Source organism: Ascidia mentula, chromosome 2, assembly GCF_947561715.1.
Source record: "Ascidia mentula chromosome 2, kaAscMent1.1, whole genome shotgun sequence".
NCBI lineage: Eukaryota > Metazoa > Chordata > Ascidiacea > Phlebobranchia > Ascidiidae > Ascidia > Ascidia mentula.
Window position 1 is genome coordinate 2,500,461 of NC_138567.1, and position 13,396 is coordinate 2,513,856.

At 37.6% G+C, this 13,396-nt stretch overlaps 2 protein-coding genes across 4 annotated transcripts; one reads left to right on the forward strand and one right to left on the reverse strand.

Moving 5' to 3' along the window:
• Nucleotides 1-3,415: 3,415 nt before the first annotated feature.
• Nucleotides 3,416-7,765, reverse strand: LOC145889138 (synaptosomal-associated protein 25-like). The gene is made up of 5 exons (XM_082980019.1): nt 7,735-7,765; nt 7,318-7,399; nt 6,789-6,926; nt 5,233-5,377; nt 3,416-4,827 (listed from the first exon to the last, which is right to left on the reverse strand). Exons 1-5 carry the CDS (start codon nt 7,763-7,765, stop codon nt 4,762-4,764), a joined length of 462 nt encoding a protein of 153 aa, XP_082836145.1. The 3' UTR covers nt 3,416-4,761.
• LOC145889060 (ankyrin repeat and protein kinase domain-containing protein 1-like) lies at nt 7,723-11,852 on the forward strand. Of its 3 annotated transcripts, none has more exons than XM_082979941.1 (8): nt 7,723-7,992; nt 8,134-8,194; nt 8,367-9,223; nt 9,319-9,390; nt 10,199-10,309; nt 10,430-10,504; nt 11,136-11,237; nt 11,375-11,852. In XM_082979941.1, exons 2-8 carry the CDS (start codon nt 8,172-8,174, stop codon nt 11,392-11,394), a joined length of 1,260 nt encoding a protein of 419 aa, XP_082836067.1. In that variant the 5' UTR covers nt 7,723-7,992; nt 8,134-8,171; the 3' UTR covers nt 11,395-11,852. The 3 variants fall into 3 exon arrangements, with proteins under 3 accessions (XP_082836067.1, XP_082836066.1, XP_082836065.1); XM_082979940.1 differs by having other exon boundaries at nt 7,724-7,992; nt 8,134-8,303; nt 11,378-11,852; XM_082979939.1 differs by having other exon boundaries at nt 7,725-7,992; nt 8,134-8,303.
• Nucleotides 11,853-13,396: the final 1,544 nt, after the last annotated feature.

A 13,396-nucleotide genomic window follows, 5' to 3' on the forward strand; every position in this document is an offset into this window, starting at 1 on the left:
CTTTGCAAGTTCATAAGTGTGACACATTGTGATTAGAAGGGAAAATGTATGAGATTGTGTGAAAAAACGGGTGTGTCACTCCATTAGATTTTGCGACGACATAAATTCTGGACAAATACAGAGATTTAAAAAAAATCCTATGAAGCGGAAAGTGGTTTGACACTTGATTGAAAGTGACGTCACCGGCAATGCAAAAAAGCGCAAAAACACCCGTGTTTCAGGTCATTCTGATGGATTACGTGGGATCTCTACCGATTTTTAATACTTTCACTCCATTCTGCACTCTATCCTTGACAGATACTGGGATTTTTAAAAAATCCTATGAAGCGGAAAGTGGTTTGGCACATTATTGAAAGTGACATCACCATCAATGCAAAAAAGCGAGAAAAAAACATGTTTCAGGTCATTCTGATGGAATACGTGGGATCTCTACCGATTTTTATTACTTTCACGCTATTCTGCACTCTATCCTTGACAGATACTGAGATTTAAAAAAAATCCTATGAAGCGGAAAGTGGTTTGGCACTTGATTGAAAGTGACGTCACCGGCAATGCAAAAAAGCGCAAAAACACCCCGTGTTTCAGGTCATTCTGATGGAATACGTGGGATCTCTACCGATTTTTATTACTTTCACGCTACTCTGCACTCTATCCTTGACAGATACTGAGATTTAAATAAAATCCTATGAAGCGGAAAGTGGTTTGGCACTTGATTGAAAGTGACGTCACCGGCAATGCAAAAAAGCGAGAAAAAAACATGTTTCAGGTCAATCTGATGGAATACGTGGGATCTCTACCGATTTTTATTACTTTCACGCTACTCTGCACTCTATCCTTGACAGATACTGAGATTTAAATAAAATCCTATGAAGCGGAAAGTGGTTTGGCACTTGATTGAAAGTGACGTCACCGGCAATGCAAAAAAGCGAGAAAAAAACATGTTTCAGGTCATTCTGATGGAATACGTGGGATCTCTACCGATTTTTATTACTTTCACGCTATTCTTCACTCTATCCTTGACAGATACTGAGATTTAAAAAAAATCCTATGAAGCGGAAAGTGGTTTGGCACTTGATTGAAAGTGACGTCACCGGCAATGCAAAAAAGCGCAAAAACACCCCGTGTTTCAGGTCATTCTGATGGAATACGTGGGATCTCTACCGATTTTTATTACTTTCACGCTACTCTGCACTCTATCCTTGACAGATACTGAGATTTAAATAAAATCCTATGAAGCGGAAAGTGGTTTGGCACTTGATTGAAAGTGACGTCACCGGCAATGCAAAAAAGCGAGAAAAAAACATGTTTCAGGTCATTCTGATGGAATACGTGGGATCTCTACCGATTTTTATTACTTTCACGCTATTCTTCACTCTATCCTTGACAGATACTGAGATTTAAATAAAATCCTATGAAGCGGAAAGTGGTTTGGCACTTGATTGAAAGTGACGTCACCAGCAATGCAAAAAAGCGCAAAAACACCCGTGTTTCAGGTCATTCTGATGGAATACGTGGGATCTCTACCGATTTTTAATACTTTCACTCCATTCTGCACTCTATCCTTGACAGATACTGAGATTTTTAAAAAATCCTATGAAGCGGAAAGTGGTTTGGCACTTGATTGAAAGTGACGTCACCGGCAATGCAAAAAAGCGCAAAAACACCCCGTGTTTCAGGTCATTCTGATGGAATACGTGGGATCTCTACCGATTTTTATTACTTTCACGCTATTCTGCGCTCTATCCTTGACAGATACTGAGATTTAAATAAAATCCTATGAAGCGGAAAGTGGTTTGGCACTTGATTGAAAGTGACGTCACCATCAATGCAAAAAAGCGAGAAAAAAACATGTTTCAGGTCATTCTGATGGAATACGTGGGATCTCTACCGATTTTGATTAATTTCACGGCATTCTGCACTCTATCCTTGACAGATACTGAGATTTAAATAAAATCCTATGAAGCGGAAAGTGGTTTGGCACATTATTGAAAGTGACGTCACCGGCAATGCAACAAAGCGTAAAAACACCCGTGTTTCAGGTCATTCTGATGGAATACGTGGGAATTATGTGATGGTATGAATGCGAAGGAGTTGTCAAATGAAATATTTTGCATAATTACGTAACCTGGTATGACATAAACCCAAAATAAACTTAATTGTATAGTCTAAACTTTGCAGTGAAATGCTGCTCAATGATGCGGAACAAATATTTCAAAAAAATTATTTTGGATTCTGCCAGAATGACAATCGTAGAAATCCTGTGTTCAAGGCCCTCGGCTGTAATGCATCTAGCGACTGTTCCGCTTGTTTCCCAATGACCGTTGATGGGTCTTGTGATTTACATAGGGACCTGGAATTCTACAAAGTTGAAAAAAAAAAATTGCTCCTGGATGAGACTGTACAGAGCAAGGACTTTTTGGGCCTCCTGGAAGATCATATGACCAACAGGGGGGTATACCCAGCCCTTGGGGGAGGGAATTGACACTTTTTCAGCAACTAAATTTGATGCCATCGCATAGAGAAGAGTTGGAACTTACAAAAAAATGCAAATGAGTGGGTAGTTGAACGATTCATTTTCTGCAAAATCCAGTTCCATTTTTGGTTGCTCTTTTGACCAAAATATTGAGTAACCAGGGGGGCAAATGGCCCTAGGGGGGTGGTTAAACCATTTTTTCGGAGACTAATTTTGATCAAAATTTGTAGATGAAATGGATCTTTCATAAAATCACAAATGATTGGACACTTAAACGATTCATTTTGCCACAAACACAGCCTGATTTTTTTGCTCCATTTTCAACATAAATTTCAGCAGCACCCACCAGCAAGTTACTACCTAATTGGAATAGCTCAAAACCACACTAAAACTGCCCCAAACACCTTAAAATTCGCCATGACAACAGCACGCACATGTGCGCCCATTCAACCGTAAATTTAACTTAATTGCGTCACTGCTTTGCTTGGTGATGCATGACTTTGCATTTTGACACAGGTCTGTCTACACGGTGGGCATTTCCCAGCACCAAAACTAATTTTCATAGAAATACCAATATGCGTCCTTAAACAAATACCTTTACATGTTCTGTGCAAGTGTACACAGGATTTTCAGAGAATGTAAACACGACGTAACTTTGCAGGTAAGTTTTGTTGACCCTTCGGATGCTCATGTTGGGAGGTGGATTTCAAAAGTTAACGATAAACTGTAGATAAAAGCTATCACGCATTTGGGAACAAAAGAGATTTAAGTTTGAGCTAACTTAACTAAAACATTTTGAAAAGCTAATTCATCTACACTACGAGAATAATATTTATTAGAATGATATGTACATTTGCTGCAGAATCCCTCAAAAGCGTTGACAATTCTATTTTTGTTGTAAAACTTGTTGTGGCGTCATTCTCGATCGTCCCAAACTATACAAGTAACAATCAAAGCGTTTTGAAATTTTCCACAATAAGCAAAATTATTACTTGTTTTAACTGATGGTTACATCATATACACGGAGAAATACAAACAGTATCTGCACACAGATGTTATAAAACTTGTTGCATGACAACAACAACAGTTAATAAATTAACATACATTTGGTCAATAAAAAGAAGGTTAAAATGTACACGAGAACAGTCTCAACTACAGCATGCATATGAAAGCAAACACACAATTTGTTTAGTGGTGGTTCAAGAAAACAGAAAACTTATTTTGCGACTGAATTTAATGAAAACAAAAATCATGGGATTATTTTGAAGCAAAAATTTGAAAAACCGCAGGGAAATCCAATTTGGCCCAAAAAAATTATTTGGCAGGGTTCCTTTGGTCTTTAAAAAACTGCATTGATGCCAACTATGGCTGTTTTTTGGAAGGCCTTGCTTATTTGCATACACCAAACTCAGTTAGGTTATGTACAGATTTAGGTCAGCCATGGAAAAGTTGAACTGTTTGTCTAAAATTGTAATCAAAGAGCATTTCTGCAAATCCACGGTTCCACAAGTGATCCAAGATGTACAAGAATCTAACGAGTATAAATACACAAATCATTCATTTTACTTTTTGTTGATTCTTTAGGAACCATTTCCTTTGATTGGACATAAGTTAAAAAAATACAATCTATTGCCAACATAGTTCATTAATTTTAAAAACATTTTTTTCAGGTTTCTTATTTTTTACACTAAATCATACTTTATCAAGTTTTAATTAATAAACATGAAAGTAAATATGACAGATACACACCCAACATATTTCAACATTTCTGTACACATTTGTGCAAAAAAATCAATGCTGATAAAATGAAGGTGTTTATGTAAATGTCATCAATTAAACATTAAACATTATTTGTACATTGGGAAAAATTGCTGTTCAAAAATGATATTTCAAAGTTAGTGACATATGACAGGAAAATTGCGATTCATGAATAATCCAGCATCACAATATTTCCTGCTCCACTTAAACACAAGCATTGGTCGATACAATTCCATGCATCAAGTTTGGACCAACCTCAACCTAATGTTTATTTTTCTTTAAGTTAAGCTGCAAAAAGCCAGGACTATTTACTACACACATATATTGGAATATATGTCTACACAAAATCAAAGAGTATGTACAAATAAAATTGCACAGTTTCATCAGATGAGAAAGGTCTCTATTATTGCAGAAAGATGTAATCCATGGATACTGATGAAATTAACACTGTATGTCAGGGTGTTGAAGTCACATATTGTAACCATTGTGTACAATTGTATATGAACTGAGCAAATCAAAGGTGAAGAGTGTCAATTTTTCAAGATTTTGGTCGCGCGTTCATTGGCTTGACTAATTCTCATGTTGTTCGATTCAGCCTGCATTAAAAATGAAGATATTGTTGTACGACAGAAGTGCATTTTGTATGACTGCTGCAGACGATTCAATAAAAGGCAATCATACAATCAATGTGACAGTAGTTGGGCATATGGGGGTGCTGTGCTGTTACAAATGCTTGCACAACACAGACAGAAATGCCTTTTTAAACCGCCAGACCAAACACATAATACAAATCCTACACACATATAACAACACTTTATGCAAAACCAAACTACCATTTGCCCCTGAATACAATTATATCCTGTATAGAAAACCAAACAAACAATTATATCAAAGTGATCGTAATAAAAAAAAATCGAAAAAAGTATGCAGATCATTCGTACAAGTGCCAGAAAAATAGGAACCTTAATGTTTAAATCAGAAGGGAAAAACCAAACACCTACCTTAGTGTTTATTCTGTCAATCTGTTGGTTCTGAGAGTTAATTTCGTTGCCCATGTCGATAGCCATGTGTTTAAGGTTTCCAAGGACTACAGCAACTTGGCCGAGGTTTTCTTCCATCTCATCTTCTCTTGCATCGTTGGTGACTCTGCATTCATCACATACATCTCAAATTGATGAATGTTTATAACCAAGTATAAATATGTATTAAAAATTTAAAACATTCCAAACTTGCAGGTTGGATCATTTTGTGTGCTTTACGACACTTGAGGCCGCATCTCAGAATTAAATCCTAAAAATTGAGTTTTAGAAGTCATTTGTCATTGTGCACCTGGTTACAGTTTCTCTTGTTTGCCAAAACAATTGCCGGGTCTGATGACTCATGAAGGGGGACTACTATTGCTGAACAGAAAAAAAATTGATTGCAGCTGCATTAAGACAGCACATTGGGGGGTTTAGCAAAGGCTAACTGCTAAATTGTCAGTCCTAGGGGGTGTACAAACAGCCCCGGTGGGGCCCCAAGACAGTTGCAAGACATCTAATTCTTAATGAATTGTGTAGAGGAGGGTTGGTGGCTTCACTTAATCGCAAATGGAGGGTACTTTCTGTGATTCATTTTTTCACAAAACAAACCTACACTTTTTTCTGCTTTTTTGGCCAAAATAATGGCCAACAGAGGGTCAAAATGCCCCCGGGGGAGCAGTTAAAGTAGTTATCTCAATTATAAATTTGGCCTGAATTCCTAGTCAAGGGTCGGCACTAACAGAAAATCACAAATTGACCATACTTTCTGTGATTCATTTTTTCACAAAATCTACCTCAATATTTGGGTAGTTTTTCAGCCACATGTTCAACAGCACCCTCAACCAATTTACTGCCTGACTAATAACCCTGAAAACCATAGTAAAACTGCCCCCAAACACGCTGAAAATCGCCCTGGCAACAGCCTGTTCATCTGCGCTCATTCAACCAAAACACTAGCGCCCATGCATGACCCATTGCATTGTTACACATAATTTTACTCTGTTTTACGCAGAACAGAGTTCGAGAAGGGCATTTCCCAACCGGGAAAGTCTTTTCTATAGAAATACAGAGATGCGGCCTTAAGGATGAAAGTTTACACAAAAAGTTTATGAGGAAATAATTAGGGAATAGTTTGGTATCTGAGGTTATTGTCATGTGTGTTTCAGACCCTAATTTTCACTTGATTGAATTGTGCATTTTTTGTATTAAACCATTCGGGACAGTTTGGTGAAAGAATTCATGAAAAATTTAACAGACACTTTTCAACGTGTGTGGTTTTTTTTCACACCCAACATTTTATTAAATAGTTTATTGACCAATTTTAACGTTTTCAGAATTTCCTGTAACTGTAGTAGATATGGCCTGACACTGTGACACATGTAAACAGACGAAACATCTTAAATCCCAATTGTTTCGAAAGTACAAATTGATATAAACTGAAGAAAACCATGCGTATATTTCAGCCATTCCTGAATTCGGTGCAGGAGTTTCAAAGGTGATTAAGACCAGTTTTAAGGCAATAATTATATTTTTACCTCTGTATGTAAGCGCCACCAACTTGTGCTTGTTCTCGTGGGTCTTGTACACGTTGAGGTTGGTTGCTAACCACCTTTCCATCTTCGTTCGATTGCCACGTTTTCTTGTATTCGTCACCTTTCTCAAAGTTCTTCGCCCTTACAAAAATGTTTTACTTTTAGGCTTGTTGATGTACAACTGTAGCAAAATATTGGGAAGCCAAGACGACACATCAATTACGATGGGTGGGATTTTTTGAGTTGCCTTCTTCTATGGTGGACATATAAAGAACCTTGGTTACATTTTAAGTAAGGGTCAACATACTTGTCGATCTATAAAAGGAGTAGGTGACCATTAAACGATTGGAGAACACAGGCCCTACTTATACTTGTAAGGCTCAGTTAACTTTTATCAAGCAGACAACTTTTATTAGTGTTTAGTGGGCTGCAGACAGGGGCACTGTTTCGACCTAATAGTTCTCATCAGTGCAGCTATTTTCATTTGGACTGCTGCCGTACGTTTCAGCCATCTTAATAAACGATTGTTTACCTGATTGGTGTTGGATATACGGAGTTTACAGCAGAACACGCATTAAACGCAACAGTATCAACAGCAAGAACACGCAAGCAGACTTATTTCACTCTTCAGCACTGCAGGCGGCCGAAATGATTTGGTACGCTGCAGCGTTTACCACCTTTTTTAATTTCTTTTCGACTTCTTCACTGAACGATTAATTTTATTTGTAAATATTCCAATGTGTTATGCAGCAAATAATGCCCAACTTGCCCACACAGCGAAGTACAAACTCGGCTAGTAGAAATCATTGGCAGCACTGCCGCACCGACACCGACTTTATGACCGCTTTTCAAGTTACGGGTTATAGTATAGTGTGTAACCCGCACCATGTTTCTGCAAATTTTAGCAAAAACAAACGTAAAGTATAATTCAGCTGAATATCTGTCTTACCCGCAATTTTTTTCGCGGATGCGAAGGACATTTGGTTACCCTTGAGCGATGGCGCGGGTGGAATCACCCCAAGCAACTCTGTTTGTTGATTTTGTTGGGGTTCCTCCTTTTTTCCTTTGTTTGGTTCCTGTTCGAAACCACCAGCGCCATTTTGAAAAGGGGAAACAAAGAGAAACTGTTCTTGTGGAATTCGTTTGCAGGTGTCCTTTCTGTCCTGACTCCTGATTAGATGGTGGTAATATGTCTTCTGTGGAAGAGGTATGTGGAGTTTTAAATTCTAATCATAGTAGTATTTTCCATAAAATTTACTATGCGCCCTTTTAGCCTACCCCACAAATCCTCATGTTTTTAATCAGCAATATTGGTAATAGTAACCATCTGTTTATATATGTTTTGTAGTTTCATTTAATCAAAGCTGAGGATATTTTATGTGACCAATGGAATTTTCTTGCTGGACAAGGTGGATTCAGTGACGTAATAATTGGTTACCATGTTGGTTTGAAGCAATTTGTTGCGGTCAAAGTAATTAAAGTTGTTGGTCGTCACAGTGAAGAACTCTTTAAAAAAACGTAAATCCAGCATTCATGATACACTACTGTAACCGTTTTTTTTACAATGATATATTGTTGCAGAATTGGTGAAGAGCTGGAAAACCTGCAAAAACTAAATCATATCAACATAGTGAGTGTTTATGGTTGGACCAAATGGCCATTTGCCTTAGGGATTGTCATGGAGTTCTGTAAAGGAAGGAGCCTTTTGGAACTGCTGCTGAATACCTCGATCAGTTTGGGATTCCCCTTGCGTGTCCGGTTTTTACTGGATGCTGCAGAAGGTCTTAAAGCTTGCCACGGTTTACCTCTGAAGAGAATGATTCACGGAGATGTCAAGCCTGAAAATGGGTTGCTTACCAAAATTCTGCGCCTCAAATTGTGTGACTTTGGAAATGCGGAACTCGCAACCATAACTGGATCGACGACAAAGAATCCTTCAGCAAGAAGCAAGAAGGAAAGACCTCAATATACACCAATGTACACAGCACCTGAAAAAATTGAAAAACCTACAATGAAACCAACAAAAGAACTTGATGTTTATGCTTTCGGTGTGATGATTTTTACTGTCGTGGTTAGGGCATTGCCATACTCCACCGACAACCAGAAAGCTTTACTAGACTCCATTAAGGAAGGGTCTAGACCAAACTGTTTAGTAATAGAAGAACTGAAGCAAAATCTTAATGAAAGCGACAGAGCAATCGTTGAAAACCTGGAGCAACTAATGAAGCAGTGTTGGGATCAAGATCCATCTAAACGACCAACGATGATCGAAATCTGTGAGAAATTGCAGCAACTTCTCAGCCAGCAAGACCCAGAAGTGATCGAGCAACAAGTGGAAGACGTGGTCTGGCAGAAGAACATGAAAGATCCCTTTCTTGTCAAAGATGAGAAGTTGGTTTCCCTTGAATGGTTTTGCACAAGAACCCGAAGATTCCAAGGTTTGTTCTCAAAATTACACCAACTAGAAAAAATGTCGAATCATTAACTGTATTAACTATCACTTTCACTGATATGTGGTTCTTTCTTTGCACAGTACCTGACAATCCTCCGACCTCTAATGATGCCAAGAAAGATCATTCATCTACGGACAAGAAACCAGTTTCAGGTGATTCTGTTCAAAGCCCATCATCTTCTAGATTGGCATCAGAAGTTAATCGAGATTGTTATTTAAAACCTAATGTCAGACAGAAAAATATATTTTTGCAAGGTACTGGCTTGACTGCTTGCGCCATAGTTTTTTTTACTTTTGCTGTGGAAAAAATACAAACTATAACAATTACTTCAATACATTGCGTCCTTCTCTGGTCAAGAAATTTGCAGCACCAAATGAAGTTAGATTAGGCTCGCAAAAGCTCATGCAAATAAAGTGTTTAGAAGCCACTTTTTCAAAAACAATGCAACAGCAATAACTAAAACTATAACAAGTTCTTGTATAGAACTTATTGTAGACAAATTAGATGTAGCACTGTGGTAAATACAGATGCCATAGCTCAGGGGTCGGCTACCTTTTAAATGCTGTGGTCAGTTTACAAATTATGTTTAAATTTTGATGACTTCATGTGCCAACCTATATGTGTACACAAAAGTATGTTGGCCTTTTTTTAACCATTCTCTGCATAGTGACTGATCATATGGGAATATATGAAGGCAGCACAAGCATGGACATCTGAGTAATGAACTTGTAAGGCACTCTCAGTACTATCAAAAATCACCTCAAATTTGTTATGGATACCACACATTGTTGACTCTTACTTACATTACTTGTGCAATGTAAAAGTTATCAATTTAAGAATGTTTGCATTGTTTTTGCTTTTAACAATTTCACTATGAATTGATCACATTTGTATTTGTCTGCACTTATCACAAAAAAAACTAAATCCCTCAAACATTTAGTCCCTGTGTTTTCATCACAGAGACCAATCCAAACTCTGATGCGGGTAACCGATCTCCTGCACTTGGTGATGTCACCCTAACTCATTCATCCACTGATTCCACTCAAGATCAAGTGGTTTCTGGGCAAGCAGGTAATGTTACAAGCTGGTGTATGCAGAGATTATGTGTCTATATTGCGCAAACATAAATACTGATCACTTGAGTAAAAGCCCGTCTTCACTTTAAAGTGCTGATCCTAAATTTTTTTATAGCTGGTCAAGAATTATCCAATGTGAGGGCACAACAGTATGACTTGAATGGTGAAGAAATAGTTGAGCAACAACCAGGTATATTCAAAGATGTATACCCTTTGTATGGTTTAGGATAGTTTACTAAAAAACAAAAATCGCTCAACATAACATTAAGTGCCTTACACATGACAATGAATATACCAATAAACAACAATTAGGCATTTAAAAATACTGTTAAGTTTGCAAGTTTGCTTTACATCGTTTTAATGTTATTATAATATCAAAAGCTCATTGTAAGGCTTTATGCAATTTTTATTTCCATAACAAACTGTATGACCTCTCAGCTGTTTCACTGCTGAAAATCGAATTATTATATTACCATGTAAATTCGCCTCTAAAATATATTCATCGCCATAAATAAATATTAGTATTACATTTTGTAACAGATGACTGTTTTCTCGTTTGGTAAAGTTAGAAACCACAATCTAGTTTGATTTAACTGCTCTATACAAAATTATTCCCCATTACAAAACCTAGTTAATACATTTCCTCTGTTTCCCATCCTGGTTAATTCTCCATTTCTTCATTGTCTATCTATTGACAAAAAGTATTCACGCCAGGGTTTATTTGTTGCAGTTTTAGCAAACAGTTTAAAACCACCTGGAACATTTGACTTTCATGTTTGTATTAAAATAATAGTTGACATTAGCAATCCATTCTCATTCAGCTTTGAAAAGAAAATCAAGCAATGACGTTCCAAGCGCTTCCAGTGACAGCAAGAAAATTAAAAAAAATACTGAAGATGGAACATCACGAAAGGAAGAAGCAGGTGAAAAAATAAAACTTACGACCTCCGTCATATATATTTTGATATTGTTAATGGAGGGCACCTGTTATGACATCACAAACTAGTGATTGTGGTAAACATAATATAAATAAATGTAAGTTCATGTTATATCACTTCAGCAGGCATGGTGTCAGACTGAGACTTTTTGACGATAATTTTGGGTCTTCGAGGATGGAAGCCTCCCAAAATCATCGATTCGGGACCCTACAACCTGGATAGATTAGGGAACCGTTACCGTAATTTAAAGTCAAATGTATCACTGAAGTATAAAATAAACAGTCCAATGAAATGAGTAAAGATTTATTAAAACAAAATTAGTTTTTCATGTATCTGCCAAAGCTGAATCGCGGTCAGAGTAATGTTAGCAACCTTGGATTTTGAAACCGTTTTCACTGCGTATCAGCGATGACCTTTATTTTGGGTAATGAGTTAACCGCATATTAGTCCCGGGTTACTTCTGCATGAGAGAAGTTATTGTGTTGCGGTTAACGCGTTGCCAAACCTCGTAAGTTTGCGAAACAACCTTCTGCCCAGTGAGTTGGCTGCTCGCTATATTTCCCCCGTCGGGCATTGATGAAATAAAATATGACGCAAGTCCATTGCTTTACATGACTGAGAGTAGTTTGGGATGCAAAAAGACATAGGCTTGATGCTTAATTAGGGGTCGGGAACATTTTTGTCTAAGGTAGCAAGGAAAGCTATATATTAAAAAATAATTTCTGTGTACAGCCATGTAACATTTTTCAACACTTTAATTGGTTTATACAGTACACACAAGGTGGAACGAAGTCACTCTAGGGGAGGAAAGCTATAGGCCGCATATCGGTAGTAAATCCCCAAAATCTAGTTTTGAAGGCTATCACCATTAATACCCATACTGAGTGATTTGCTTTTTTGCCAACAACATTTCCTGTGGTCAGTGACCCATGAAGATCTACTGGTACTATTCATAGAGAAAAAAAATTGATTGCAGCTGCATCCGCCAAAACACAGCAAGGATCTGAGGGGCCTCCAGGAGGATCTTTTGTCCTATAAGATAGCAAAAACAGTCCCAGGGGGCAACCAAAGCAACTTTCCTGTGACAATTTTTTTTGCCATTGCGTAGAAAAGGGTTAGGGCCAACATTAAATTGCAAATTGGATGAGGTTTTTGTGATTCATTTTTTCGCAAAACCATCTTACATTTTTTTGCAGCCCATTTAGCTAAAATAATGGCCGAAATGACCCCTAGGCTTTAAGCAACTATCTTGCAACTAATTTTCACCTTACTGCGTAGCCAAGAGGCGGGCCTAACATAAAATCACAAATTAAGGTATACTTCTGTGATTCAATTTTGAGCTACATCCCCTTGAACATTTTGGTGGTTTTTCAACTAAACTTTTCACAGCACCCTGCACCAAACGTCTGACTGACTGAGAAGAGCAAAAAATGACCACCCTCATTCTGGCAGAATTCTGGCAGAATAATTTTGCAAATTAGCCACATTTTAAAAGGTACAACAGGCATTTACTCAAAAATTGGTTTCTTTTGGATTAGAATCAAATTACAGAGATGAGCAAGCAGTTCAAACTTCAAAAAACATTTAAACAAATTTTTTCGCAGCTGTATCAATCAAAAAAATCGCGAATTAAAAAAATCGCCTGGTTTTGCGATTCAGCACAATGGCGGCATGCAAAAAACTTCCCTAATACAAAGAATTCTGCTCGGCGTTCTTGCAATAGGTGCCCATATTGACCAATATCACGAGAACGGAAATTTAATGCTCTACCACATGCAATTAACAAATTTGAAATTAAGGTGCCGGATGATCTTCAAATCGCCCATCGAATAAGACCCGCTTTTTGCGAATCAGCAGCATAATGGCGTAATGTCGGCATGCGAAAAACTTCCCTATTAAAACAATTCTGCTTGGCGTTCTTGCAATAGGTGCCAATATTGACCAATATCACGAGAACGGAAATTTAATGCTCTACCACATGCAATTAACAAATTTGAAATTAAGGTGCCGGATGACCTTCAAATCGCTCATCGAAAAAGACCCGCTTTTTGCGAATCAGCAGCATAATGGCGTAATGTCGGCATGCGAAAAACTTCCCTATTAAAACAATTCTGCTCGGCGTTCTTGCAATAGGTGCCAATATT